Genomic DNA, 24482 nt, shown 5'->3' on the forward strand with positions numbered 1-24482 from the left:
ATGCTGAATAAAGTGGTTTTGCATTGCTGCATATAAAGTAAAGTCTACTGCTTAAAATGAAACACACCAGCATAAGATTTTACAAAATATGCAGCTCATGTTTCAGCATCTGAACTACATGTGAGCCTTCAGCTTCACCAGATCTCTCCTGTGGGTTCTAAAAGTGGCTAATTTACATCCACAAAGACAGTCCAAATGCAGTTACTGTTATTATTTGTGTCGTGGCAGATAATTCTTATCAATCTACTGTCATTTATACCTGCAAATTAGCACAATGGACAGTCAAAGCCCTCTTGGACCAGCCATCTCTATTCAGGCACTCCAAGGTCAGTAGCCATAGTTGTGTAGGTTTTTATAAAAGAAGCAGAAATTATACTAACAAACCAATCACCTAACTCCACATTTTCCAAACACAGTAGTTCTTAACAGTTAATAATTAAATAATAATAATAAAAATATTTTATCACTTCAATATGAGTACTCATATTGAAGTGTGAGTATAATAAAGTATTGACAATAAACTGTAGCATATCCAGTATCCAGTCCCAAAAATAACTGTGGGTTACAGCAGTGCTGAGCATTTCCTTATTGACATTTTCAATTTCAACAAAAAAAGAAAACTGGGCAGCACATCGAAACAAAAAAAACCTCAGGTAAAATGAGTTTACTTTAAAAAAATAATTTATAAAATAACAAATAACCAACAGTTCATTATGTAGCAACAATATAAAGAGTTTAAGGTTACTGGATCAATCAGTATATACTAAAGATACTTTGATACCAAATGAGGCTTCCAGTTTCACTTAAGAACTTTGAACAATTTAGCTCATGAAAGAATACCCTAAATTCAACAGATATGGCTGAATCTGTGCACTAGTTAAAATATAATATTGTAACTGCACATAAAAAGATGCATTTATATACAGTTTTTACAGTGTATGCACATGTGTGTATACATTTTTTTACTCACCAACAAACAACACAGACAATAGAAGGCAGCATAGAAATAGTGTTTTGAATATAAAAATGCTTTGTTTTCAATTTAGTAGAAAATGTGTAATTTGCATTTTGGCAGACTTACTGGTACAGCTATACAAAACCAGGAAAAGGGTCATGCAAAAGGGTCAAAATTCTTTTCCAAAGTAAATAAGGAAAAACAAAAACACCTAGTAGATTTGAGAGTACTTTGCAGTTAATAGGAAAAGCATCTAAAAGACAACATAAAATACAGAAATGGTTGGCTTGTTACTTTATACCTGGTTGTACCCAAGTACAGGTGATGAACTGTATTTTGATGCTCAATAAAAAATGAAAATAACATCCTTCTTCTCTTCCTTTCACAAATATTTTTGTCAAACTCAACTTCAAAAGCATAGTGGTATAATGGCCATTAAAAAAAACAGAACACATTGTGGACATAAAATGTTACCAAAAAAAAGCAGACTCAAAAATACACATTTTTCTCATACTTACAATTACATTTATTAAAAAAAAAACCAACAAAGCTTTCACAAGGTCAGACCAACTATCATCTTTTCTAATAAACTTGGTAAGTACACTGCCTGTACATCCTGTTTCTCTTGAGCATTTGGCCATTGTTCTTATACACAAGGAAATGTCTCTGCAGGAATTCAACTGGTTTGTAATTTTTTTCAACAAATTGGTATAGCTCTTTTGTATTTGACTGGGTTGTTCATTTTGTTTTAGCTGCAACGTCTGACATGCTCCAAAACATATTCAGGGAAGTGCAGGCTGCAGACCTGTAAGCCATCCAGCTTGCACGGCATCCTTGGATATTCATCTTCTTTCCACTTGTTTTCCTCTGGATCAAAAGTGAGAATTGAATCACTGTAATGACCATTGTAACAAAGGCCTCCAAGAACCATTATCTGCTTGTCCAGAACAGCCACACCATGACCACTCCTGCCTATCGGCATAGAAGCCAGTATAGTCCACTGATCGGTATCGGGGTCATAAACCTCTGTAGACGGACATCCCTGAGATTCAAAGGAAGCTCTCAGGATCACACAGACACCACCAAAGACATAGAGCTTACCATTATAAGAAATCATTTTGTGAAAGCATCTGGCATAATTCATTTTGCATTTGTTCTCCCAACAGTTAGTGACCACTTGAGTTCTCCGTGTTCGCTGCTCTACCGTCCCTTCCTTACTGGGATCAAACACACACACTTGCTTAGAAGTTGAAGAGGATGTAATTCCACCAGTGATATACAACTTGTTACCAAGCACAGTCCCTTCATGTCCGTACTTATTGACTGGGTAGGGATCCACAAACTCCCATTTATCTTCGGTAATGTCATAGCGTTCAGTGGAGTAAAAGGTTTCGTCCCTGGTTCTGCCGGCCACCGCATAAACGTACCTGCCAATCACCCCGACAGCGAACTCGGAGCGTGGCACAGACATGTCTGCCATCCGTAACCAAGTGTTCTGCCTGGGGTCGTACCTGAACACTTTGGATGAAGCATGGAACTCGCCATCCGGCCCCAGTTCTTCCCCACCTAATAAGAACACGAAGTTATTGACAATGGCGAGGCAGTCTGGTCGCAAAGGTACTTGAGGACCCTCTAGTTCCCACCAGACCCTCGGTTTGTGCAAGAGAAGGATTTTACTGTTTACCATACTGTGTCCTATCATTCCTCTAAATACTGCAGTCTGGGGTTTGGCAGAACGAATTTTGTTCGATTTCATTTCCATCAAAGGCTGCTGGTGAACGCTATGAAAGTAATTCATGGCTTGGTCAACCTCATGTCGCAGCTGCCGGGAGTATCGGTAAAACTCTGATGTTTTTACCTATGAATACATTTAAAAGATATTAAAATTCTGACCACGAGAAACAATCCAGAAAACCTAAATCACTATATGTCATTAGAAGATTATTCTACTTTGTTTCATTCAGGCAATCTTGAGAGCAATTGCATTTATGCATGAAGGTTTAAACTGATGTATTGTTATCCAAAATCCAGAAGGCAATTTAGTGATTAAGAGCAGTGACTAACATTTTCAGCAGAATAATCACATGCAGAATTTATGCTGGAATTAGGCACAACTGAAATCCCCAAGTCTAAGAATCATTCCTTCTCCTGAAAACAACTTCTGTTCATCTTCTGCTTAATCCATAAAGTACCCAAATTAAAAATTCCATATTTTCCTGCGTTTCAAAGACACTCTACACACCCATTCTGTGGTTACCAAGGTCTACTCTAGTCTGGTTTTTTTCTGCATTCTCACAAACGAAGCCTGAGCTCCCAAATGCTAGGCTCTGCTCACACAGCTATTAATTGCCATGGGGTGGGAAGGGAAGGTACCCAACTGCCTTCCTTCAGAATATGTGCTTGCACCAACCACTCATCATGATGACAACCTTAGGGCTTCCCCTGTGTGAGTCTCCACGTTAACACATGCCTTGAACACAAGAAGGAAACGTCTCCACCTATAATCCTCTGGTTGTGCATTTCTTTGGCAAATTGCAGAGGTAGGTTTGAACTTCCACTTTCCAGGTTGAGAGTTACAACCTAAAAGCCATCTTTGTTCAGTTTTATTGGAATTGCAGGCACAGGGGAAAATAAGAATTCCTTCTGGGACCCTTCCTACTATTTGAGCCTATTCAAGTGCCTGAGGCTGGTCCTGAGACCATTCCAAAACATATTCCTGTCCTGAACATTTTAATTAATCTAGCTCACTGTGGGAATCTCTTCAGAGGCCTCACTCTTCCTGTACAGTCTGGTGTAACACAGCATTCTGAATCACACTTCTAAAAAAAATCAAAGCCTGCTAGATGTTGCCAAATCCACAAACCCTCCATCAGATTTGATCCTAAATGCCAGTTTCTTTCACATAAAATTGGATTGCTTTCAAACAGTCTAAAAGCCTTTAGCATCCACCAGCTCCAAATAAGAAGCAATGCTCTGAAAAAAAAAAATCAGAGGCCACTCTGAAATTTCAAGTGATCACAAGGTAACACCAGGAGCTACCGTTTTTAAGTATCTTTTACCCCACCTCCTCCTACCCTCTGTCCCAAAGAATAAATGCCTCAGGGGTGGTGGTATCAATTTTGACATATATGGAACGCAATTTGGAAATTAATGTTCTTTATACCTTGTGAATAAAGTAGCTGCTTGTTCCACAAACACATACCATTAAAATTTTGTTAGCCATCTGGTAATCATATCTTCCTTGTGTAGTAATTAGGACATTGTGCTGTCAAAGAATGATTGTTTAAAAAAATCTTTTGAACTGCTATTATTGAACACAATTTGCACAGTTTTTGAGACAGTTTGAAACACCCAATTTCAAAAAGAAAGCCAAATATTAACCTACTATTGTAAAGTGATGTATTGCTCAAGAGTTACAGTGACTTTATGTTTTTATTTAAACTTTTTCTTTCCTCCACTTAAATCTTGGCAAGTTTAACTTATCTTTGTTTGAAAAAAGGAGGATGGTCACATGCAGATCATATATATTATTCTTGAAGCAATGTCCAGCCTCTTTCTACTGTTTTTACCAGAAGTGATTTTGGAGCAAAAAAGTCTACTTAGGTATGGTACTCACAGAAAACCCACAGCAAGCCCAACTCTTCTGGGAACAACAGCTATGTTTTCTTGTTGCAAATAGATAATATATCATACAAAGACAGATTTGCTCATATGATATTTGTTAGAATAAACCATTTACTTTGCCTGACTGAAAAGACTGAACATAAATTACAGAAAATATGCTGCCAGGGAGAACCACAGCACAGGAAAATGGTGACATATAAAGGTTAAAAAAAATGAAAAAAGAAGTTAAAATAACAAAGAATCATTGCTGGGCTACTTTATCCTTAAAAGGAACTTTCAAATTCTAAACCGGCAGGACTACTTCAGGTATTCTCAAACTGGAGCTATCCTCTTTGGAGTTCAATAAAAATATAAATTCTCTTTTTTTCCACCTATATTCAGTTCAGGTTTTCTTGGACAATTATGGAAGACAACAGGATCAACATGCTTACAATGTGAAGCATATCAGTAAAACCTGGCAGAAATGGAAATTTTTTTCGTTCTCCCTCAGCATTTACAACTCTGTTATTAGATCTAGAAATTGGAATGCCAGCCAGAAACTGGAATTAAAATAAGCCTACAACCTCATCGGTGTACTCCTCCACACAGCCTAAATCTCACCCCATGAGAGCATGCCAAAGGAAACAAGGAGTATCTCTAATTCCAGAGAGGGACCCTCAAGACCAGGGAATGAATCTCTTAGTTTACTATTGCTTATCTTGACAAAGGCACTCATGTCAAAGCCAAGCCTCAAGCTCCTACCTTAAATGACAAAGACATGATGGAGCAAATGCAACTGCAGTTATTAACACCCTCTGTGACTGCAGCTCACGGGGAAGCTTCGACAAGCACAGCTTGGAAGAGCTGAACATGAAAACACACAAGCACTAGCAATTCTTACAATATGCAGAAAAAAACCCCCCACAAAACAAGAGTGATTGACTGCCTCACTTCTGGGAAGAAAAGGTAATTGGAGCATTCCTAGACTTGGCTGTCAAGGAAAAATATCCCTGTTTTTAACCATCCACCTTTCACCAGCATAACCTCTGCCATACAGGGGCAGTACATCTCCTGAGGCTCAAATGATGAATGTGAGGATATCCCTATAGGAAAGTACAGACTGCTCACACTTGCTTAATGCAAATGAAAACAAAGCAAATGTAGGTCATTTGACCCATTTTCAGTCATATATTCTAGAATGTTCTAGAAATATTTGAAATGTTCTAGAAATATTTGCAATGTTCTAGAAGTATTTGAAAGCCCTGTTCAGTCCCTAGTAAGAAAAACCCTCTGCCTACACTTTCAAGTAATTTAACAGTAATTTTCATTACTTGTGTATATTATCAAAAAAGAGAAGCATTGAAATTTAGGTGGTTTGGTATTTAAAACAACTCTAAGCTGTGAATGTCAGCAGATGAACGCCCATGGCCTTTTGCAGGAACTTCTGACACCCAAAACATGCAGAAGGAAAGCCCTCAGCCTTCAAAAGCAGGCTCTGCCACTACCTGCAAGGAGCAACAAGGAGCTGATCAGCAAATATCAAAGTCCTTATCAACAGACTAATTTTCCTGTTAGGCTCAAATGGAGAAGCTCTGGAAGGAATGTGTCCATAATAACACTCACACAGAACACACGGATTTCAGCAGAACAGGTGGAAATGCACAGCAATTGTCAGGAGCCCTGAAGTAAAACAAATGTGCATTCCTAAAGAGTACATCATCAACTCTGATTTTATAAAAAAATATAAATGCTTCAAAGCATTTTCAAAGTTTTTCTTTAAAGTGTTCTGTTATCTTGCTGAAAGGTCTCAGAGGAATTTTAAGTCGGACTTGCTTATCAACCCGTCATACCTGTTAAAAAAGGAATTTAATCCAAGTCTAAAGCTTTGCTCATGTGATTTTCTTTACATACTTTACATTCTTTCCAAATCTTTCTTTAATTTTCTGGAGAAAATCCCCTTAAAGAGGTTATGCTGGGACAAAACATAATGTAAGAGTTTCCAAAAGATCTCCAGAGATGAAGGATGGGAACTATCTCAGTGTATGAACTACCAATGGTTCACAGTTTTTCTGCTACATAGACTGAGAACAGCATAAACAAAATCAAATGTGTTATTCCATAATAAAAGATGTAAAAATAATTAGAAACATCCATCCCTCTACTTTTCCCCTGGGGAATCCCTCCAATGCATTTGAGCTTTAATGCATTTCCTCTCTTCATTTTAAACCACTCCATAAAAAGTGCTGGCTTTCCAAGTTAATGCAGTGATTAATCACTGCCTATTTTTCTGCTGTACTGAATACATGCTTTTCTAGTTGTAGCAGCTATGGAAGTCTCAGAATCTTCCATTTGTATTATATGAAGAAGTAAAACAAAAAATTAAGCCATTACTTTCTAATTTGAAAAGTTATCTCCACAAAAGATCAGCTGTGTCCCACATTATGTTCATCAGCTTTCCCCCTCCCCAAAACCAATTATGCTAATTAATAAGCCGCAGGAAGAGCAATGAAATGCCAGGTAAGTGTTCTCTAACACATCTGACTTCAGTATACAAACTTTAAAAAAAAAATTCCTCATACAAATATTTACAGCTACTGCTCTGTTTGCATTCTTGTTACTTAGGTTTATAAGAAAAAGCTTTAAAAATCAAAAAACTGGCTTCTTTTGAAGTGCTCAAACTAAACAGCTATTATTTGTGCACCTGGTAACTAAATTTTAGTATGTTATTATATGGGGTGGCTATTAACTTGCTTCCTTATGTAGAACTGGTAAAAAAACCACAAAGACAAACAAAAACAAAAGCACAGAAAAATCCCAATGGCTCATAATGTCACTTTATCATCTCTAGTCATTAAACAGAGAATTGTTTTAAAGATTCCAACTTATTGTCCTTATGTTTTCTAAGCCTGCCCATTCTGAATGTGTGATGCAGCTCAAACTCAGCTACCAGGAGTACAGAAGCAATGCTCCACCTTCCCAATGAACAATGATGGCATCTGTATCACATTTCTAATAACCAAATTCTTGCTCAAAACAAAACCCTCAAGTTATTTTACTAGAGATTAACCTGAACCAAAACTAAAGATCCATCAATTTCACTAACAAGGATCCTTATTATTTTCACATCTGTTCATCTCTGGCCATATTCTAACCACAATTACAAGCTGGTATGAGAACTGCTCAGTACCAGTGAAGGGCTTTGAAGGGCTAAAATGCAAGAACAGAAATCACTTAAGTGTTTTCAGCCTAACCAAAGAAAGGCACAGCCTCTGTGCAGCAAGGACAATGCCCTCAAATTGATTACTCAGCTGTTCCTTTTTAGAAGTTCTTAAAAAGGAAAGAGAAATTGTCAAAATCAAGCTGGAGTCTAACTCAGTCTAACCTCTGAAATGAGAGTGGAATCAAAAATCTATATGCCACAATTAAGAAGCTCTGCATGCAATAAATGCTGCTAGCAAATCTATTCACATCAACAGTGATCTCAACACCCAAAAATATTGAGCCCAGCACCTATTTACAATAAGAAGGGCCCCTAACTTCATCCACAATTCTTATTCTATGCTTCAGCACACCAAGTTGTGTAAGTAGATACATATGTATTACTAGAAATGCAGGTAAATAGGAAAATAATTCAACACACTTATGAAAAGTAAAATCACAGTAACATAAAATTACAATGACATCTTCTGAAAAATTATTATTTTCTAGGAACAGGACAGCAGATATTCAAATATAATGTGCTATTTATCCTACCTCTACAACAGAAGCTGATGAACCTAGTGATTAGTAAATTTCTGATTTAAACTAGCAATTAATAAGAAAGAGCTAGTCATAATAAACCTTACAGACTGGACATAAAAAAAAATCTCTGGGTTTTAAGGACAGAGATTTTGAAACAACATTTCAATCTGAGTAGTGCACAGAACCTAAATGGAGCTTAAACAGTGTATTTCAGGGAAATCATGACATGGTGGCCTCCAGTAACACGGAGATTAACTCAGTGATCCAGGTGAAGGGCACTCCACTCCTATCTCCAAACTTCCCCAAGACTTACAGAGTCGTGGATAGGTTTAGTAAAAACAGGAAAGCACATGGATAATATCACATGGATAGTGAAACTTGTGCTTTTCCCCAAATACTTTGCCTTTACTTTCTAACTATTCCCTAAATCCTTATCTGATTTATATTCCCATTTTTCCCATACATCTGCATGTACCTTAAGGGCTGAGGAACAAAAGGAGTACCTACTCATAGCTCAGAAGCCATTCTTCCAGGACATTCTGTAGTAAGCAAACATGCTGTACCTCCACTTGTGCACTCTAAATGCACTTCATGATTTAATTTTTAAATTGTACATCTCTACAAAAAAAATGATGTAAGGAACAGAATGGCTTAAGAGGACAAAAGTATCCTTACCACAACTTGCAAAGTTAAGTTATGTAAGTTATTTATATCCTACAGTGACAGGCATCTGAGAAATGTGTATTAGAAAGATTACACAAAAGTACATAACAAGTCAGCCAGGGTACAGCAAATACAGAGTTTGGTGAACTGGAAGAGTCAACCTCAGACTGTATTTGGTACATTCATGCATTTACTATGTGCTGGCTTCAGGAAAAGGGAGGATTCTGTTTGTGGATCTCCAAAAAAGGGAATTTTACCACTATTTCCCCATTCCACACAGAGAAGAAAGAGGCTCTCCCTGAGTTACTGCCAGAACAGTGAACAGACATGCTCTTTTATTAAAAAAATAAAGTGTTCCATATTCTGATGTTGGCTCCAACTGCAGTTGTCCTTTGTCACTTGTCCTGCTGGATAACTCAATACTCTCCAGCCAGGGTGGAACACAAATGCATTGCTAGCTGCAGTAACAAATGGCATAATTAGCTCTGCTTCCCTCTGCTGAGCTGTCTCACTCCATAACCTGCACTGGCTTTTCTCTGCTCCCACACACAATTAACAGAGAGGGTATTAGCAGATAAAGCTTTTACATGTAGGTACATAACCATGCATGCTCAAACCAGCTGCTCTCCTGAAGTTGCACCTATTGGGCCACTGGGAAGCTGTCAGGATAAAACATGAGGAGCACTGTATGCAGGATTTATGCCAATGATCCCAAAACCAACTCCAGAAGTTATACCCAAATATAATGCTGAACATACACTTTCACTTGCACTTACAGAAATTTAACTGAAGACAGCTTGATGCTTGAGCTTGCATCCCCAAAATTCATAATGCTGAAGCAGACTCACATAAATCCTGCCTTATCAGATCAACCTCAAAAAGTATGTTGTGAACTCTGTAGTTTTATTACTGAAGAGCTTAAATGATGTAATAATATGGTAGAAGTACCCATTTAAAACAAGACACTACACAGTATCCTGCAGAGTTCAGCTCCTACTAGTTAAAAATATTTTAGCCCAATATAAACATTACATTAGTGTTCTAAAATATGTTTAGGTATTTATTTTATTTATGTCTACAATCCAATATAGCATAATAAATATATTTTATGTATTATTACTTCCTATACTCAGTTCACACACACAGAAAAAAATCCAAAATATAAAAAGTCACTCGTCTGAAGTAATTAATAGCTCTTATAATATGAAATACAAATAAGAATTACTGCTTAGATGATCCAGTGGCCCTTAAAACCATTAAACCTGCTTAGATGATCCAGTGGCTCTTAAAACCATTACAACCTTGTCTGTAGATTCACTAGATACTAAAGTAAAAATATATGGAAGATTAATTTGTAAAAGCACAACAAAAACATGGGTTCTGAATTCCTATTAATTTGCTGAGAGGTGAAAAATACAGAAGTTGAAGTTGTACCTTATAACACAAAATTAACATTGTTAAAACAGCACAGATCAAGTAATTCCTAACCTGAACACTGTTACTGGCCTGTATGAGAACTGCTTACAAAGTATTGTAATCTTTGTGCTGTTAATAAATATTCAGAGATTCTGAAGAACTAGAAAACAATTTTTTTTTGTCTGTTCTTCAATAGTAGAAAAGGCAAGTTCTCATTTAGCTCTTACTACATACAATGGAAGTTAACTATAAACCACCTGTTACAGAGTCCTCTGATATTTAAAGTAAATCATTACATTTGACACCATCAATAATTTTTGATTGTATTATGTCTTGTGTACAACCAAGTGTATGAGTAATTTTGCAGGATCAGGGCTTACTTCTAACTGCTGTGTAATAGCACAAGCACTGAAGATATAACAACAAGAAAACTGCAGATTTAAGAGCAGATGCTACTTTTCATTTGTAAATAACTCTCTTCTGTACTTAAACCACATAAGATGTGCAGTCACTATTTTTGATTGTATTGGTAACAACCATCATAACATACACCCTACATATTATGTGCAGGTCTAGAGCCTCTGGAAAGCAAGAAACAACTTGTGGAAAACAGTTAAGAACGTTTAAAAATCAAACTAGATACAAGTGACCTTATTTCAAAAGGTCTTTTCCATATTAAGTCACACATAAACATGAACTGCACACATACCTGTTCTCCAGCCACTGTAGTATTATTGTCTAATAACCAAAGACAACACTTCTACATGTTTGTCTTCTCTGCTTTTCTTTATTAGAAAAATAAATGCTATCATTTTGTTCCTTTGCATAGCTTCTGGAATCTTACCTATTTAATGGCATGCTGCCCTAGCTAAATGGAGAATCCTGCCTACTGCTTTTCAAATGCACCAACCTTCTCAAAAACACTGGATGGTGTCATCAAACAAAACCTGATGTTCTGAATGATGGTGTCCGTATGTCTCCAGCGTCTTCTATCATGGCGCAGCCAGGCCTGCACAGCTTCATACAGCTCTATCTCTGGAAACCTGCTCAGATGGTCATTGTCCAAGTAAGACATGAGCTTCTCAAAGCTCAGGTATGAAAGAAAGTCAGGTCTGGACATGAGTGGCACAAAATTCTCTAGCAGAAAGGAATCCAGTTTTTCCCTGACTCCTTCGATGTTTACACCAAAATCATCCAGAAGTCTCATAATTTCTGCACAGTTTTCTAAGCAGATTTTAGCTAAGAGAAAAGAGCAGCAAAACTTTACCACCTCTATAAGCTGGACATACATGGCAGCCTGAAGGATTTCATGAACAGTGTTCATACTCAGTTCAATAGTTCCATAGTACATGAATTGGAGGACATGACTGAAGCCTGTAGCTGTCAGACCTTTCAAATGGATTTTGTCCTGATCTCGTTCTCGCATGTCTGCTGTGAACATAATCCTGAAGTAATCACTCTGGGTGGCAAGCAGTGCTTTATGGGCCTGAAATTGGTGGTCTTCAATGACAAGTGTGACATCAAGAAGCAATCCCTCCTCATACAGTGCTCTGAATCCTGCAGAGACACTGGTGTCATGGATGGAGGAGCTAAACCCTTCCACGTCCCCTGCCATGAATCACCTGGGGGGAAGAAAGAAAATAAATAAAAATAAAAATAAATCATAACTTCTAATAACATATTACAAGCTCTTCCTGACCAGATAAATCCTAACTGAGATTGCTTTGATTAGGACTTAAAAGTGTTCACCATTCTTTCTGTTCTGTCTCCAGCTGAAAAATCAACTTAGGAAATAACTTAAAAACACAAACTTTAAATATTCCTCCCCAAACCAAATATTCTCATTTTAAAGACAGGGTAATGAACAAAAATAACTATGCAATACTGCCAAAATGATTCCTTACTCCAAGTTAATTCATGGTCATATAATGAACTAAAAGGTTGTCATGGTTTTTTTCCTCTCTCCCGTCAATCTTTCTAAAGAATTTATCTCAGGGGAGCAATAAAACACCCACTCTTGGATATCAAAGGTCTCAAAAAAAGGAAGCCAAACTTCCTTAACTTCAGAAATAAGCTCCAGTAGATCTGTACATGGTATGATATTAAAAAAACTCCAACATCTATTGTGCTTTAAGATCTATGTCAACTTACTCCAAAGTTATTTGTAGGAAAATGAACATTTTCACAGATACTATTTGAGATTGTGTACTTCACTTCTCCTGTAACAACACAGTCCCATCATGTTCCCCCCCATTTCTTCTATACTGTGAAGTGCAAAATACTAAGGCAACAAGAAGCACTGACAAGAATAGGTCACAAAATTGATATTCTGTATAGTGGGCTTAGTGAGGCTTAATTGCTCATTAAGCATTTGCAGATATAACATTACTTATATGCAAGCTAAAATTAAACTGCAAATAAACCAAAAAAATCTAAGAGTAGCAGGACCCTACCCTGTTTAAGTCAATTAAATAATCAAAATAAAAACCTATTCAAAATCCAGAAACTTCTCAAAATGCTGCTCAACTGCTTTGGGTTTAGGCAGGGTGGAGTTGCCCAATGCAGCTTGAACCAATTAACAATTCACGAAAGGACCACAGCAGCTGCATTCTCCTTCTCTGTCACACTGCAGGACCTGAGCTCCTGCTGCCTGCTTTGAGCCATTTCTGGGGTTCACTGGGCTACTCCAGAAAGTCAATTTAACTCATAAACATGGCTAAAAATTAAACTAAGAGCAGGGAGGGACAGGTGTGAAAAAGACACATGACACAAACATGTCACACACAAACCCTCAAAACTAGGAATCTTTCTGTTTCCCAGTGAGCTGACTTCTGACCTGACACTGTGGGGTTTGGCACAAGAACCAACCTGATGCAGAGGGCAGGACACATACTTGTGCAGGAAGAGAGAGAAAGATCAACAACTTCCCTACTTGGCATTCATTTCCTATTAGAATTGGTTCAGCTACTTTTGTTCTACTTCATTCCACCTTAAATTATACTTCAATTTTCCCTCAGATGTTTGTTGCATTTAACTCTGAATTTTCTATAACAAATGAAGATAATAATGTTTTGGTACTGGTAACCCACATGAAAATCTAAATACCACACATTTGAGAAACCTGCAGATTCTCAAACTTCACACAAATCTGTGGAGCCAGAAGTGACTCCAGGCTGGCCTGTGTTTCACAGCCTCAGAGAGCAGTTTCCACTCGCCCCCACTTCCTCAAGCACCACATTCTGGCTGCTGCCATTATAACAGGAATGCATTTTATTACACTCATCAATGGTTAATCATCTCCTCTCCTTCACTCCTCAGCACACATCCTGGAAAACCAAACTGGAGATACCCTTTGTGCAAAACTGATCTGGTGAATGGGTGTTTGCAGCCACACCTCAGCAGCACTCCCACAGTGCTGAAGGCTGATGATGGGTTCTGGGCACGATAAAGCCAATGCTGGGAGTGCTCTTTACAATGAAGGCGTTCTCACAGAACTCAGATTCCTGGAAGTAAGAGCAGGAGTAAAGAACAAAGATGACAGCCCAATCACTTTCTCACCAGTATCCCAGATAGCACCTGCCCTTCACTGGCACTGGAGACAAAGAGAAACATGCAAACTGCTCTGCACCCTCACACTGTGAGTCTCTTATTCCTCAACATCAAATGCCTACCAGAAAGAGAAATTACCATCAGATATATTTCTTTGTTGTTGCCAACTCTTACACAAAAGCAGATGAGCAAAGAACCACTTCATGAATTTTTACCACCTCAAAAAAGCACCCAACTGAAGAGGAGGCATAAAGCCTTTGTTACAGGATTTTGCTTTCTAACTGGATTTCTGATATCAAATAAAAAAGTAAGAACCAGTATCAGCTTACTTCCTTCTTTCACTGGAGTACTTGTAACTCCTCTTTGCCCATCCCCAGCTCTCTGATGTTAAATAATAGCTGAGCTCATCCTTCTTGTTCAGAGATTTAATGATCACTTGCCTTTAAATGGGCCACTTATTTTCATAAAACATACAGTGACCTAAAGCAACTCTCACTGCTGTCTGAAATGAGCCAAGAGCTTCAGTGGTTACAAGGACTCTCAGACAGAACAACTGTGGAAGTCACAGAGCTTCAGGAGACCAACTAAGACTTGGCTCAGCATCAGTTCCATGATCAGGGTTAAAAATGGGAAAGGACAGTTGGAATTTGCAAATGTGAGAATGAGAACAAAATGACACAACAGTGTATCAGGGGAGAAAAGTAAAAAATGAAGCAACATTCCCCAAGTGACAGTAGCAATTGTACATTCATCTGGAAATGATGGGATCTCCCATCCCACAGGTAATCCTACTGAAGGGATTCCTTCAAAAGAGTATGTGCACATCTGTGTACCTGAACAGCACTGAAAATCCACAGCAGCAAGCTCCAAATACAGGAGGATCTTTGCCCTTACTTTGACAAAGGTAATTACATTATGGGTACTCGTCAAAAAAAAGGAGACTAATTAACTTGTACACAGGATGGACCTAAAAGAAAGGCCTCAAAGAAGCAAAAGGAAAAAAGTTGGAAGTGAAGTTAAGCAGAGAGACATGGTAGATGCACCTCCAGTGTTGCTTTTAAGGAGCAAAACAAGGAAATAATATTCAACAGAATCCAATAAAAACTCCAATTCCAAAACAAACAACCCCCAAACAAACAAAGAAAACACAAAACCCCCAACCAAGCCAGCACCAGAGTCCTGGGCAACTGGCTCTAGGTGGCCCTGCAGGTGGCACAGATGACCTCCAGAGGCCCCTCAGGACCTCAGCCAGTCTGTGAATCGGTGATCCTGCTGCTTTTGCACAGACACTGCAACGATGTGGGGATTTTTCTGCCACCTTCTTTTTAATTCTGATTGAATAAAAATAAGACAAATATACATACACACAAAAAAAAAATCATGTATATGTTATTGTCCTTTGAATTTTAAATCTAGCAAGGCAGCAGTCACTGAAATACTGAGAAATAAACTCCACCTGTATTTAGGGAACACCCTTTAGGGCTGCAATTTTTACATCTCACTACAACTGGCTATTCCATTAAAAATATTTTAAACTCTGAGTCAGCCACAAATCTCCATAACAGTAACAAAGGGGTCAACACTTGGAAACTATTATTTCTGAATGTTTTAAAAATGTGGGTGTTTAAATCACTTAATCCTTCTTTCCACATTCCTGCTGATATTACTTTTAGTAAATCTACAGATTTCAACATTAACATATTTTTCCTCCTAAACAGCAGTGAGCATTTAATGGATTACTTAAGAAGACACAAAAGCAGTAAGACTTCTCCTTACATCATCTAAAGAAGCTTCAGAATTCTAGGAGTGAAAAGCAAAAGGACTACTTGTCTCCCTGAATTAAATAAAAGGAGTAAATATCCTTTTCTTGGCATAAAGCCATACACATTATCAGCAGATAAATTCTTAAAATCAAAAAAATGCATTGCCAGTGCAAATACACAAAGGGGTTAAAATAGTACAAAAACTAGGAAAGTAGATAATTAAATGCATATTATGCTTAATTGGTAAAAATCTTCATTTCTAAGGCTAACATCCTCCATCAAAAGCAAATAGCAATGTGGTAGTTCAAACATTTAAAAAAGGAATACAAAATACTCGCAAACCAAGTAATTTTTCTAAAGCATAGCTATGCCATTCCTCCCACACATACACTTGCAATCTTTGATGTAATTCTGAGCACTATTCAAATGCTGCAGTTATTTCCCAGAGGACAATACATAACAATTTTTTTTTTCATATTTTCAATAAAAATGGAAAATTCAGTTAGATTTTCTTCATGCATGCAAATCACAGCTGCACACTTAATCCAGTGGAAGACATGGAGCCTGCAGTGGTCTCTAGGAAAACTGGAACAAAAAAATCCCAATGTATAAACAATGAAGGGGAGGTGGGGGGCAATGTACATTGACATTTGTTATTGTTCTGCACATATTAGAGCTGATCAGGATAATGCAGCACAGGAAGTAAGACTCTGCTGAAAAGCCAAAAGAGAAATACATTTAACCTTATTAACTGTTCCTTACATTTTTTCCTCTTTAAGCTCATAATGCATTAGATTCTGCAGTGCTCTAACTGCAAAAGCACTTACTTGGAACACTGATTCCTCATCTTTATTCTGCAGCTGTAATAAAAGTCTGACAGCCCTCCTCTAGACTGCTTTTTCTTGCTAAACAAGGAGAACCTTCTTTCCTCAGGGTGTCTGAGGCTCTTAGTCACAAGCAGAAGAAACAGACTCTAAATGCACTGGCTATTGAGAAGCAAGCTATACAATATCTGCTTTTGACTCATGCCCTCCTGGATTTAAAACCTCTCCAAAAGCAGTACTACCTGAAAAAGGGCCCTTTGAATATGCATTTTTATGTGAAATGTAAGCTTATGTGCATTTTCTAGAGACAGAAATTTATTGTCCTTTACCAAGTCTAGCACACCAGCCCAAAGGAAAATTTCAGCTTTCCTTTACTGCTGTTCCTTAGTAATTCATTTGGGATGCTGAGACAGAACAAGCAAGATTAGTTTTGTTTACTAATTATGGAGTACTTGTTCATTTTACCTATCCCATAGAAGATATGCTAAGAAAGCATCTTTGTGGACAAGCTGAAGCACAAATTTTCACATACTAAAACACTATTATCTATGAGTTACACCATAAAGATATTTCACCAGACACACAGAACCATGCTTTGGTTACACAAAGTACTAAAATAGAGCTTAAAACGCAATAATCTCTTCCATCCACCAAATGCAAGCATTTAATGTAAATTTTAAAGCCATTATGCATGCTTTATTTGGTGGAGTGCACAGCAAAGGCTGCCTAGAGCAGAATTCTTTGACCCTATTTTTGTTAACATGCTTTTCTGCAGGAAGAGGACATTTCTCCATAGTCAAATGTTATACACACAGATGAAAATACAACACAACAAGTATTTGAACACAGTAGCAAACATTCACAACTGCAGTGTACTGTGTTGAGCAGGAATGCAATTATAACATACACAGTATAAATAATTCATCCCCCAAATTAAACCTTTGTTTACATGGCTTAAAACTAAAACCATTAAATTTTGTCCACCATTTTTCATCACAATCCCCCACTAACAGCAACAGAAGGAGTGATGTCATGTGGGATAGATCAATAACCAGTGGCTATCAAAGTTTTCCATTGCTACAACAATTGCAAATGTAGGGAACAAAGCAAAGCATCCAGTCTCCACGTGTTTTATCTGAAATCCTTTGTCATTAGTACACTAAATCTGGGAAACCATTTATCTTCAACACGTTGGTATGTTCATGTTCAACACTTCATCCAATCCATCTTGAGAATTCCAAAAGCAGTGGATTACTTGAGAATGGAGAAGTCAGGAGCTCACCAATCCCTGCCAGGCTGAGGAAGCAGACTGCCAGAACCAGCTGCCCACACGGCATTCCTTAGGGACACAGAGCTGGCCAGGACAGCTCCCCTGACCATCTCTGCCCGTGCTGCTGTCTGGGAGCAATCTGAACCAGCACACAGCAACAGTGGCACTTGGTGTCACTGTGCTCACCACTGCTGTGGCAGAAGCATCAGAAGCAGTTACATCCAAAGCTGCTAAAACTCAGCCTGGATTGTGCCTGGGCTCAGCACGGTCATTCCTCACTCTGTGTGCCAGAACCTGCAACTGCACCTCACAGACACTAAGGTAGCTTGAACCATCTGTCTGAAGGGTCACTGCATCACAACACCTGCACAGAAAAACTGCTCCCAAACACAGAGCAAGCTCAGCTCAATGCTCTTCCAACTGCACTGATACCAGAACAGGTGCCCTGTATAAAATAGTTGATACATCCATCAAAATGAGAATTATCTTTAACTGGAAATACTTGTATTACTAATACCTAAAAGGCAAATGATTAGTAGTGTTGAAAAGTACAGATTTGCCATTGCTCTCAAAGTGGACAGGGCTGCTCTATCCTGAATGATATCAGTGCTTCTTTCATATATACATATATATATATATATGTATATATATATATGTATATATATATATATACACACATATATATATATATATATATATATATTTGTGTCTTATAGAAAGATTAATCTTTTCAATTGTAAGAAAAAGGTATGAATAAAGCCTGACTGTCTCACTGTGAAGATTTTTATGAAGAAAATTATAGTGCATTTTATAAAGAAAAGTAGCAAGCTAAGTATCTGTTAGTAACAAAAAAATCCTATCTTTTCTGACTTATAAATTTTTAGTGTAATAAGATGGAAAAGAGCAAGAAGTAATATTTAAACTACACTAGTAAAAAATATTTTAAATTTAAATTAGGATTGCTAAACTACCCCCTCCATTTGTCTTTTTATCTGTGTCTTATTGCTAACTTAGTAAGTACTCTGAGCATCTTCTGAGAAATGACATTAATTGTGCCCTTTGTTCAAGACACACAACGTTTTAACCTCACTGCCAAATGCCAAACTGACTTGTCAGAAACACAGAAATCTCAAACATATTTCATATCTGCACATATCCTCCAAATTGGCAGCTTGATGAATGAAAAAGGTCTGATGTCTCCAGTGTGAGCTCAATGGTTATCTGCTGTGCTCTGCCTGCTGAAAGGTAAATCAACACATGTGCAGATCCAGAGCAGCCACAGGGTATAATTATGGAAAGTGAAAGGAGATGAGTGTCAGTGGGAAAGTTTATAGGACATGCGGTAGAAATTAAACACGTTTTCTAGGTGATGGAAGGGAAAACACAGGAAGTATGTTGGTGCATGGTGGTAGGCTCAGGGGGTCTGAATGTGATCTGGGGCAACGGTGGTGCAAGAGCTGGGTTATTCTACAGGAAAGTTTATATAACAAGTCCACAGGAAGCCAGACTTCAGTAGTTCTGTCCTTTTATCCAGTAATAGCTTTATGATGCTCCTATTCCTCTTCTAAAGGAGAAGAAAAAACCCAAACCCCAAACAATAAAAAGGCCAGAACTTTAAATTTTTAAGTGATGTTCCAGCATTTACCAAACGGATCCAAGCTCCAGTACCAACCCTGCCTAGCTCTACTCGTACAGATCACGGGTACTTTTCTCACGATCAGCTATGATCGAGGTGGGGGGGAGGGGGGGGGCAGGTAAAATGGCCATTTTCGGGGCAGGAACTCGGATGACCTACTTCGTTCAGCTGTGTGCTGGCACGCTGAGCCCCGCTCCGCTGGGAGCAGAGCTCGCAGGCCGAGCTCCCCCCAAGCGGGGCTGCCAGGCCCGGGGTCCGCCACGAGCGGCCGCAGGAACCCGAGGGGCCCGGCGGGGCCGCGGCCGCCCCGGAGCCGCCAGGCGTTCACTGTGCCCGCCCGATCCCCGCCGCAGCCCGCCCGCTCCCCGCCTGCCGGCCCCCGGCCCCAGCCCGGGGAGGAGGGTCCCTGAGGGCCAGGAGGGCGCCCGGGCCGCCCTTCATGGGGCGGGCGACGGCGGCGGGAGGGCCCGGGGGATCCTTCACCCACCTCTCGGCAGCGGCGGCTCTGAGGACGCGGCTCCTCCCGCTGGAGCGGCGGAGAGGGGCCCTGGCTCCGTGTACCATACAGCCGGGGGCGGCGGAGGGAGGCGCCGGGGGGCTGCGGAGAGGGGCAATGGCTGAGGCGAAGCCGGGAGGAGGAGGAGAAGGAGGCGGAGGAAGAAGGGGGGATCCTGGGCTCCCTCCTCCCCGCCGTCCGCGCTCGGGGGGGAGGCAGGAGCCGGCCCCGCCGCGGCGCCCGGGCACCGGCGCTCCTGGCCCGGCCTCGCCCCGGGGTCCCCGCCGCCCTCACGCTTGTTTACCTTCCGCGCTGCCCCGCGCGGCCGCGGGCGCCATGTTCCCCCGGCAGCACCGCGCCGGCCGTCACTTCCGCCGCACCTGAGCCGCGCGGGCGGGCCCGGGCCGAGCCGCGGCACCGGCACCCGGCACAGGCATCTCGGCACCGGCACCGCCCCGCGCGGGCTCAGCCAGAGGCCGGAGCCCCGGCACGCCCCGAGGAGCACGGCTGGAGACAGCGACACCGAGAAGCATCATCTGCGTCCGGCCCGCGAGGACGCGCATCCACACGGGTCCGCTTGCACAGGGTCCGAGTTGCGCTGCTCTCTCCCACCCGCTGCCTCCGGGCTGCGGCCAATTCCTCCGAGGCTACGGCAGCTGCCCGGTGTAGCGCTGCATCCCGCCCCGGGCTGCACTAATCCCCGCTCGGTGCCGGCTGGGCTCCTCCCCGGCCACCGGGCAGCCCAGGTGCTGCGGGCTGATCCCAGCTGATCCCAGCCCGCGTGGGAACCGGGGCACCCGAGCCGCCCCTGAGCAGCGAACAAACTGCACACAGAGAGCACTGCCCTGAATGGGGTGAGCAAGGCTCTGCCTTAGCACAAACATCACCCCTTAGCTTTCACTATTTTGCCTTTGCCTGGCAAGCTCAGATTTTATTGTAAGAGATGAACTAACCTACGTGGAGCTTTGGTTTGCCACTACCACCCCCAAACCATTTGCTACCCTTCCATGTCACTCACTGCTATAAACAGTAGGCCACAGGCTGCCATCCTCTCCCCATTTACTGCTGTCCCCATCTCTTTCACAGCCTATTTTCAGTCTCTCATTACCACCCCCTTCCCATTCTTGATTTATAAAACAAGTGTACCTTCTCTATACCTGCCACCCCCAAGCTGAATGTCCTCCTCAGCTTTCAGGGCTTCACACAATGAACCAGCTATCCAAGTGGTGCCTCACAAAGACTTCCCAATGCTATTCCCACTCTGCTCACCTGCCCACCTACTGCTCCCTCTGCTACAATCAGCTTCCCATTCTCTCCTTCATCCCAATGGGCAGGCCTTTGCCACTCCTTACTATTCCATCTCATTCACTCGTGCAGTAAATCTGCCCCATCTCCCCAGTCACTGTTTTAAACCTGTTATTTGTGCACTTCTGGTGAAAAAAACCAACCTTTATAGACTGACCCTGCCAAGACAGCAGATGTTCCTGCCACCTATGCCTCAAAGGAGAGGCATTCCCTCCCTCTTCCATAAGGGACATCTCCTGCTGCAGCAAGCATATGCCCACCCGTATCAAATGCTTCAACAAAGAAAAATTAGTAGAAACCAAGTTTATCAGATACAGAAATGATACAAGCAAAACTTCATGCATCCTACTGCACCCCTCAGGCTTTTGACCTTCACAGGTGAGCCAGGGTGGAAAAAGCAAAACTTTCATGTTTTACCTGACTGTCATTTTGCTGTCTCCAGTTTGTGTCAAGCTGAGGTGTGAGATGATCAGATCTCTCCTACACACTGTCACAGAAGAGGACCTCAAACCTAGCCACAAAACAAAACCACAACAGCTTTGACATTTAAAACAGCTCAACATTTCAAAGCACAAAAAACCTCTCCCGTCCCCTTCCCCTTCACATAGAACAATTTGCTTCTATCAAAAAATCAAAATATGTTAATAGTGTCTCAGTTCTAGTCTCCTGAATAAAATTAAATAATTACATTTAGGCCTCTGACAATGACCACTGGTATCAAGATTACCTTACTGAATATTAATTTAAATTAAGATTTAGGTTGACCCCTCTGATTTAGGCATCTCTACAAAGTCAGTGGCTAAGCTGTTACCACAGGCTTAAATGAGACTATTGCAATGAATAAAATTCTGGATATAATTTTTTGAACTATATTAATACACTAGTTATGATTTAATTCTAATATTTTAAACTTGATTTAATTCATATATAAATGTCCAATACATATATACTGACATATGACATAATGTCAACTCCTAGAAATGTTCTTACCTATTTTAGTTGGGGTTGTTCAGCATGGACAAGAGAAGGCTCTGAGGAAACCTTCTAGAAGCTTTTGGTGCTTAAAGGGGACTCAAAATAAGGCCTGAAAATGGACTTTTCACAAGGGCATGTAGTAACAGAACAAGGGAGAATAATTTTAAATTGAAAGAGGGCATGTTGAGATTATGTGCTAGGAAGAAATTCTTTCCTGTGAGGGTGGTGAAGCACTGGCACAGATTTCCAGAGAAGCTGTGGATGCCCCATCCCTGGGAGCGTTCAAGGCCAGGCTGGAAGGGGCTCTGAGCAACCTGGGATAGTGAAAGGTATTTCTGCCCATGGCAGGAAGATTTGAACTCAATGGTCTTTGATGTCCCTTAGAACTTAAACCTATAATCCTACAATAATTGGACATTTGCAGACTTTAGACTTTTCTGGGTTTTCTTTATACTACAAATATTTCTAGATAAGTGAATCAAAATAGCAAGAGTACTTCAGAATATGTAAAATGTACAAACTCATTATTAAAATAGAAGCAACAGTTTGTGGGTTTTTTTCATATTTCTGACAGGGTGTTTGGCAAGGATTAAGTCCTTTTTAAACGCTGTTTCAAATGTGACAAAAACTATTTCCATAATTTTACACACACTGCACTGCATTTATTGCATAATTTACACAGCTAAGTAACTACAGAGTCCAGTATTTTCAGTTCATTTTCATAAAAGAGGGATTATACATGTGTGAACATGGAGGCAACTACAACCAAGTATTGCATCATGTTCCCACTGCACCTCGTGCATCTCAGTTGTTTTTCCCAGCAGTGAGATATTTAATACAAAATTGAAAACAACATGTGGCCTGATAAAAGATTGGATATGAAAATTTATTTTCCAAATCAATGTATGACATGATTGGGTTGCAAGACAAAATACATTTTGTCATTGGCAACACCTTCATAGATACTGGGAGGTTTCTTACAATGTGTTCCTGTTAATTTCCTCAGACCAAGAACAGTGGCAATGTGTTTGCTCCAGGTACATCCAGCACAACTCACTCCTAGCTTTTGATCAGGAAAGCATGGAAATAGTAGCATTGGTGAAAGTGGGAGGTCACAAACATTGCTAAACCAGGCACACCAGTTTCACATGGATTTCCATCATCACATTGCAGTCACGTGGTTGTCTGCCCCAAACTTGCTTTTTTGACCTGCAAACCAGGTTAAGTCTGAGAACAAACGTGTTTTCCAACAGACAAAGCCACTGCTGTTGGCACAACACACAGGAATTTGAAATAACTGGTTACCTGCATTGAAACCTGCTTCCCTGACCATGGAGGAAATACTCTCAGCAACATCTTCTGTGCTTGTAAGAGGCTCCCATGAAGAAGTCGCCTTGATTTCCCACAGGGAAGGGTTGGGAATTTGGTGAACCTCTAACCTGGCTCTCATCACTGGATTAGGGATTTTATTCAATTTAAAAAGCATTTATGTCATACCCAACTCTGGAAACAGCAAGTGTTTGGTGGGATTTTTACCTGTTTCATACAAAACATTCAGGTTGTTCGTATGTTGGGGCAGCTCTCACATCCACATGCTTTCCCTAACAATGATATCTGTTGCCCAGTCTACAAAGACAGCAACGAGAAAAAAGGGAGAAATTAGAAAGATGTCCTCATGTCGATGGCCAGCAGAGGTTATAATACGTTATAACACAGGTTATAATACAGGTTATAACACAGGTATAACACGTGCTATAACACAGGTTATACCACAGGTTATAACATAGGTTATAACACATGCTATAATACAGGTTAAAACACATGCTATACCACAGGTTATACCACAGGTCATAACATAGGTTATAACACAGGTATAACACATGCTATAATATAGGTTATACCACAGGTTATAATACAGGTATAACACATGCTATAACACAGGTTAAAACACATGCTATACCATAGGTTATACCACAGGTTATACCACGTTACTGTTCAAGCAGACTCCGCGGTCGATGCGCTCCTTTCGGTACATACACGGGCACCGTGTTTCAGTCCTCCCCCCGGGTGCCTTTCTGCACCGCACCCCCGGGACACGGCAAATAAACCCGCACAGCCACAAACCCTGAGCCCGGCCCCCTGAGCCTCCTGCGATCGGTGTGCCTTTCACCGGGCCCGTCCCCTTCCCGCACCCACGGCGCTGTTCACCGGCGCGACCTGTGCCGGCTCCCGGCGCTCCTGGTGGGGTGTTCGGGCCGTCCGTCCCGGCGGGCTCCGGCTGGGCCG

General features: G+C 40.5%; 1 protein-coding gene across 4 annotated transcripts; it reads right to left on the bottom strand.

The window, feature by feature from the left end:
* Positions 1–208: 208 nt before the first annotated feature.
* KLHL15 (kelch like family member 15) lies at positions 209–24462 on the bottom strand. 4 transcript variants are annotated; one of them, XM_054272231.1, is made up of 5 exons: positions 24321–24462; positions 23733–23822; positions 21639–21732; positions 11289–12000; positions 209–2813 (listed from the first exon to the last, which is right to left on the bottom strand). In XM_054272231.1, exons 4-5 carry the CDS (start codon positions 11991–11993, stop codon positions 1704–1706), a joined length of 1815 nt encoding a protein of 604 aa, XP_054128206.1. In that variant the 5' UTR covers positions 11994–12000; positions 21639–21732; positions 23733–23822; positions 24321–24462; the 3' UTR covers positions 209–1703. The 4 variants fall into 4 exon arrangements, with proteins under 4 accessions (XP_054128206.1, XP_054128207.1, XP_054128209.1 ...); XM_054272232.1 differs by lacking the exon at positions 24321–24462 and having other exon boundaries at positions 23733–23917; XM_054272234.1 differs by lacking the exons at positions 21639–21732; positions 23733–23822; positions 24321–24462 and adding an exon at positions 20221–20277.
* Between the last annotated feature and the right edge of the window lie 20 nt (positions 24463–24482).

This window comes from Melozone crissalis, unplaced genomic scaffold (genome assembly GCF_028551555.1).
Source record: "Melozone crissalis strain CALT ecotype California unplaced genomic scaffold, PUWL_Pcris_2 ptg000013l_1, whole genome shotgun sequence".
Classification (NCBI taxonomy): Eukaryota; Metazoa; Chordata; class Aves; order Passeriformes; family Passerellidae; genus Melozone; species Melozone crissalis.